We start from the raw sequence: 6,570 nt of genomic DNA, 5'->3' as shown, positions 1-6,570 counted from the left end.
TCTAGAGTTTGATTTATTCCAGTTTGGTGAAACATCAGACACCTTCAGTAAGTTTGGATCAACTCTTACTCATCAGAGATGCAGATGCATTTCAGAGTGCCATGAACTGACTGTCTGTCCAGTGCGCCTGTCACTGCAGGTACATTCAAGGACTGTCGTAAATATGCATGACAGTCCTTTCATGGCATTTTTCTGTGAGTCAAGAGAATCAAAATACAGTCACAGTGGTCACATCAAGAATGTTTTCTTTTGATTTTTTTGTAGGGACAGGCTGAATTGTTCAACTTAAGATATTACACAAGCAAAAGTGGAAGGAGTGGACGATTTTAACACTTGGTACAACCCTCATACCAATATCTGATCGACTAAATGAATTATTTAAAGAGTGAAAATGTTTTGGGTTTTCGTTGACTAAAACTAGACTAAAACTATAAAGTGCTGAAAAGACTAAAATGGGATTAATCTAACAGGCATTTTCGTTTTAAGACTAAGACTAAATATAAATCTAAAATAGCCACCAAAATGAACACTGACACAAACACAGAAATAGCATTTATATTACTTTCCTATTTCCAGTAATCATATCTACTTTTATCATTAAACTTAAAGTATCACACAGATGACATGTATATTATTTACTGTGATGCTTAACACAACAGTGGCTGCTCCTCTGGGCTAAAATCTATTTAAACTCAAAAAGAGTTTGATCAAAGTAACTTTTCAAAGAACTAATAAAATTAGATGTCCTATTGAAATGCAAAAGTGGTGATGTTGCAACTAAAGCCTGTATAAAAACTGACATAGTCTCTGTGATGTCACCCACTGGTTTCTGGAGAGATGTTCTGAAGCCTTAAAGGCGGACGCCTTATTGGAAATGTTGACTCAACTTGACTTTTGATCAACCTTAAAACAGGAGAAGAGTTCAACTTGAGGCAAGCTTTCTTGCTGGGGGCGGCAGTAGCTCAGTCCATAGGGACTTGGCTTGGGAACCAAAGGGTCGCCAGTTCGAGTCCCGGTATGGACGAAGTTTGGCAAGTGGACTGGTGGCTGGAGAGGTGCTGGTTCACTTGCCTGGGCACTTCCGAGGTGCCCTTGAGCAAGGCAGCGAACCCCCAACTGCTCTGGGTGCGCTGGTTGATGGCAGTATCCTCACTCTGAAATCTCTCCCTAAACATGTTCACTGCATGTGTGTGCATTTGTATGTATACACCCAAAAAACTGTATGTGTAGCATGTCCAAAATAGCATGAGTGAAAAAATTGATTTTCCCCCCTGGGGATCAGTAAAGTACCTTTCTTCTTCTTCCCTAGCAAAGTAAGCTGTGCCCCAAGTTATACAAATGAATGTAAAAATCTTAGCCTGTGTATTTCTTTAACGGATGCATCATGAACAAAATCATTTATGTACACATAAATGAAAGAGCTTCATACCCCAGAATACTTTGAACTGGGCTGTAAAAATGTTACATATTGCTGTTCATATGTGCATTTTAACATGGGATCGTATGTGGTTTCCTTGGCTCTTGCAGCCACTCCTTGCCATCACTCTGGACATGCCCCTGATTGTAGGTACATTTGTATGAAACATATTTTTTGTACTTAAGTGAAAAGAATGTGACATTTGTTCAGTTTGTATGTTTTAAGGCTAATAAATGTAATTGAATAGATAATGAAGAGAGTATTTTTTTAACATTTCAATACTGTTAATATGACAGATTTGAGCTGTGTTTCATACATAATTAATTCGTATGTGGAAAGAACACAATGATCTCAGGCTGTACACATAACTGCTTAGGGTACTGAAGTATTTTGAAACTCTAAAAACAGGACAATCAGTCACCTCCTGAGGCTGCAGCTGTTCTCTGACCCTGTCTGGTTGTCAGATAAGTCCTCTGTGGACGCCTCATGCACAAAGAGTGTATCACTCTGTCATGAAGTGGTCACTACTATCAGTTAATCATGATTCACTTCCTAAAATACACAGACGATTATTGTAAACACGTCATATCTGAACACAGTAGAGTATACTAGTCTGTTATTTTGCTCATGTTGTATTTTTCTTGTCAAAATCTATTGGACCCTATAGAAAGTCAAGATTAAGTGACATAAGGGGATCATAGGTTATTTATGTGTGGCCATACAACAATGTTACAAGTCACTATGGTGACAAGACCCACAGTAGTGTTTGCTCTCTGACAGCTGTGTGTGCTCCCTGATCTGGCCAACCTGAATTCTTCCTGGACTGGCTGTTTGTCTAAATTTAGAGGGTCATGGTTATATTGAAGCCGCTGCAGACCTGGCTGCCTATAGTTCTCTGTCTTCACCAGCTACAACACTCTTTCATTCACGTACCTGCTTCCAACCAGTCCTTGAAGAATGGATCCCCAGGGTTTGAGAGAAGATCTGCGTTTGTTTCAGACCACTCTGCTGCAGGATGGACTCAAAGAGCTCCTGAATGAGAATAAGCTGATCGACTGTGTTCTCAAAGCTGGGGACAGAAGCATCCCCTGCCATCGCCTCATTCTGGCAGCTTGTAGTCCTCATTTCCGGGAGATATTTTTCTCAGCTGATGGCAAGGAAGTGGAGGAAAAGGAGATTGTTTTAGAGAACCTGGACCCCAGCATTCTGGATTTGATCATAAACTATATGTACTCAGCAGAGATTGACATCAACGACAACAATGTTCAGGACATTTTGGCTGTTTCCAATCGCTTCCAGATCCCTTCAGTGTTCACAGTTTGTGTGAATTACCTCCAGAAGAGGCTGTCAAAGGCAAACTGCCTTGCCATCTACAGGCTGGGTTTGATGCTGAACTGCATCAGGTTGGCAGTGGCGGCCCGGGATTGCATTGCAGATCGCTTTGAGACCATAGCCAAGGATGAGGATTTCTTAGAGCTTGCTCCACCTGAACTCTTTGCCGTCATTGGAGCTGATGGGCTGAATGTGGAAAAAGAGGAGGTGGTGTTTGAGGTCCTCATGAGGTGGATTGGGAAGGACAAAGAGAAGCGTGCAAAATCCTTAGAGGAGGCCTTTGACTGCATCCGTTTCCGTTTGCTGCCAGAGAAGTACTTCAAGGAGAAGGTGGAGAAGGATGAGCTCATCAAAGCCAATCCTGAGCTTCAGAAAAAAATCAAAATGATAAAGGAGGCGTTTGCTGGGAAGCTGCCAGAGAAGAAGAAGGGAAAAGAAGATGAGGAAGGAGAGGAGGGGAAGTTGCCTGGCTTTCTGAATGATAACCGCAGATATGGCATGTATGCCAAAGACATGGTGCTGATGTTAAATGACACAGCTGGTGTGGCCTACGATGTCCAGGAGAATGAGTGTTTCCTGGCTGCAATGTCAGAGCAAATCCCCCGAAACCACGTGAGCCTGGTATCAAAGAAGAACAATCTGTATGTGTTAGGAGGACTGTTTGTAGATGAAGAGAACAAGGAAAACACTCTGCAGTGTTACTTCTACCAGGTATGGAAACTTCATTTGTATTGCAAATGTATAGGTACAACCAAAACTGTTTTCCTCATTTATTATACATATCTTTCAGTTGGACAGTCTGGGTGCTGAGTGGCTTGCTCTTCCTCCCATGCCCTCCCCCCGCTGCTTGTTTGCTATGGGGGAATTTGAAAACCTCATCTTTGCTGTAGCAGGACAAGATTTACAGTCCAATGAGTCTCACGACACTGTTCTGTGCTATGACACTGAGTAAGTTCACCCTACCACTCTTTTAGAGGTGTATGAAAGCACTGATGTGTGTGTATGTGACATATTCTGAGTAACGTTACCCACTCTGTTTAGAAAAATGAAGTGGTCTGAAACAAAAAAGTTGCCCCTGAAAGTCCATGGCCACTCTGTGGTCTCTGAGAACGGGCTGGTGTACTGCATTGGAGGAAAAACAGATGACAAGTAAGACTTAAATCCCATGCTGTGTTTTATGAGTGCAAAAAATATTTTCAAATCATGCCAACCTGCCTTTTTCTTTTGTTTTAAAGTAAATCAACCAATAAGATGTTTGCATACAACCATAAGAGGTCGGAGTGGAAGGAGGTGGCTGCTATGAAGACACCCAGGTCCATGTTCGGTGCAGTTATCCACAAAGGGAAAATTATAGTAGCAGGTGGAGTCAATGAAGAAGGCCTCAGTGCAGCATGTGAAGCCTATGACTTCGGAACCAACAAGTAAGCACATTTTATTTCTTATACAGTCTGTATTAGTACGGCTGTTTTGTTTTTTTATGCAATCATTTTCTTAATTATTTTTAGTGTCAGTTTTTAGTTTGTAGGGAGAACGGGGTTGGTTGTCACACTTTTTACTATTTTGATGATTGCTCATCATCAAAACATCTTTCAATAGTCATTCCTACATTAAATTGAAGCTTAATGTGTTGGCTTGAAATGTGTATCCCTCTCATTTTCCAACTCATTGTAACAAAGCGGCAATTAACTATCAAAGACACTCTGACACATCGTGACAACCAACCCCATCACAGGGTTTGTTGTCACACACTATGGGGTTGGTTGTCACACACTATGGGGTTGGTTGTCACAATGGTATTTCAATGGGAAAAATCTTTAAAAAAAAAACAAAAAGGCAGAACTAAATTTGAAAGTTTAATTGCACTGACAAGTGATAGGTCTACATAACTTAATGCATTTTAACATAAAATGAGCAAGGAACATGAACAGGAAACACATCTTCAGGCCGGCCTATATAACAACATAAAGAACAAAACAAATAGGCCTAATAATAATGGCTTACTCAACTAGGCTACATGCAGTCACTGTCTGAGTTACAGTGACGGAAAATGTAGGGTCTGCACACTCCAACTAATTTCACCATGCATGATTTTCCCAACATACTGGTTAGTTGTTACATGTGACAACCAACCCCAAAGAGAATGTGACTACCAACCCCAACTGGAATTTTTTTGCAAGCATCAAGGCTAACAACCATCTAACAACTACTTAGCTAGCTAATAAAAATCTAAACTTTAGCTTTCTCCTCACACTTTGTAAGGGTAACACTTGTTTTGTTATAAACCCATCGTTTAAAAGCCTAGAAGAAAAATACTGAGGAGCTGAATATTTACAATTTGACATGAAAAACACAAAAAGTCCTCTCACCTCAAGTTCAGCTGTCTTACTCAAGATAAGACTATGTAGGTGAGCTCTGATCCTAATTCTGGAAATGTCCATACCCCAATTTGAGACAGTGCCCTCTGGTGGCGAGATATAACGAGTGTGCCAACCAACCCCGTTCTCCCCTACTTAACTTTGATGGAATATCATTTAGGCTTGAAGTATTTGTTTTTTAAAGCTTCAACACTACAATGTAAATTGAGTTTAAGCCAAATATTATCAAATGTTGCGGGTATTGTTTCATATATTGATTTGTTGGATTTAGTTCATGCACATATGTGTTGCTCGTTAGACTCCTTGCCATGACCCTGTGCTGCATGTCACCCCCAAAATAAACTCCTAGCATTTCTCGCCCTTAAGATTGAACTATACCATACTTTTTTCACATGAATCCCCCTACTTTCTCATGACTGAACCAGTGCTTAAAATCCATATAGAAAATAAATGTTCAGGAACTCAGACATAGTTTTTTTTTAACACAAACATTGATAAATGACATCAAAGCAGTTAAGTGTACCTTGTTGCAGGTGGTCACCGTTCACAGAGTTTCCTCAGGAGAGGAGTTCAGTGAACCTGGTGAGCTGTGGAGGGTACCTGTATGCTGTAGGAGGCTTTGCAATGGTGGAGAATGAGAACAAAGAGTGCGCACCCAGTGAAATCATCGACATTTGGCAGTACGTGTTGAATTGAGTCACATTATGTTGTTGATTGTCTGATTTCAGCCAATGCCATCTTCCTTTTAAGATCTTGAAGTTCTCATATGATAACATCATTTTTTTTTATCACTTTACTAGGTATGAAGATGACAAGAAAGAGTGGAGTGGGATGATTCGTGAGATGCGATATGCAGCCGGAGCCTCTTGTGTGACCATGAGGCTGAATGCAGCCAAAATGCCCAAACTGTAACAGCACAGAGATTTTTAGTTTACTGTTGTAGCAAAGAATAATATGTACTTGTTTCTTTTTATTAACCCACTCATTTAATATACCCAACAAATGTTTCTTTTGACATGTTTGGGTGTTTTAATAAATTTTAAACTGTGTATTGGTTGATTTGATTTGTCATGAATATTCAATGTCTAAAAATGAGCTGTCATTGTTGTTTGGACCAGACATGGTTGTTGATTTGGTTCCTCCAAAACATATCACTTGTTAAGAATTCCCTTTAAATGTGGGTTTCATTGGTGTTAACTGATACTAGTTTGCATACGAAAATAATGTTTAAAACTAAGAATTTGGTAATATTTCTCTTCAGGCAAACTGTCTGTGTACACAGCTCATCGCTGCATCCAGAAATGCAGGTTAAAACTGTACGTTGCATGGAGGAAACTACGGTGGCCCTGAAGGGCAAAACCCAACATTTCAGAAAACACGACGCCATTACAGAAAACACAACAACATTTAACAAAACATAGTATCATGTTGCCTATCCTCAACACC

At 40.2% G+C, this 6,570-nt stretch overlaps 1 protein-coding gene across 1 annotated transcript; it reads left to right on the top strand.

The window, feature by feature from the left end:
* Window positions 1-2,282: 2,282 nt before the first annotated feature.
* Window positions 2,283-6,166, top strand: klhl41a (kelch-like family member 41a). Its single transcript, XM_034694363.1, has 6 exons — window positions 2,283-3,460; window positions 3,540-3,697; window positions 3,791-3,898; window positions 3,985-4,170; window positions 5,658-5,804; window positions 5,925-6,166. The coding sequence occupies exons 1-6, from the start codon at window positions 2,375-2,377 to the stop codon at window positions 6,034-6,036; spliced, it is 1,797 nt and encodes a 598-aa protein (XP_034550254.1). The 5' UTR covers window positions 2,283-2,374; the 3' UTR covers window positions 6,037-6,166.
* The last annotated feature ends 404 nt before the right edge of the window (window positions 6,167-6,570 follow it).

The sequence above is a fragment of the Notolabrus celidotus genome, chromosome 10 (genome assembly GCF_009762535.1).
Source record: "Notolabrus celidotus isolate fNotCel1 chromosome 10, fNotCel1.pri, whole genome shotgun sequence".
In the NCBI taxonomy this organism is placed as follows: Eukaryota; Metazoa; Chordata; class Actinopteri; order Labriformes; family Labridae; genus Notolabrus; species Notolabrus celidotus.
This window is presented reverse-complemented; position numbering and strand designations above follow the sequence as displayed.

Coding starts and splice junctions, on each gene's coding strand:
- klhl41a (XM_034694363.1), top strand. CDS start 2,375: ATGGATCCCCAGGGTTTGAGAGAAGATCTGCGTTTGTTTCAGACCACT. Junction 3,461..3,539: donor TGCAGTGTTACTTCTACCAG/GTATGGAAACTT, acceptor CATATCTTTCAG/TTGGACAGTCTGGGTGCTGA. Junction 5,805..5,924: donor GAAATCATCGACATTTGGCA/GTACGTGTTGAA, acceptor TCACTTTACTAG/GTATGAAGATGACAAGAAAG.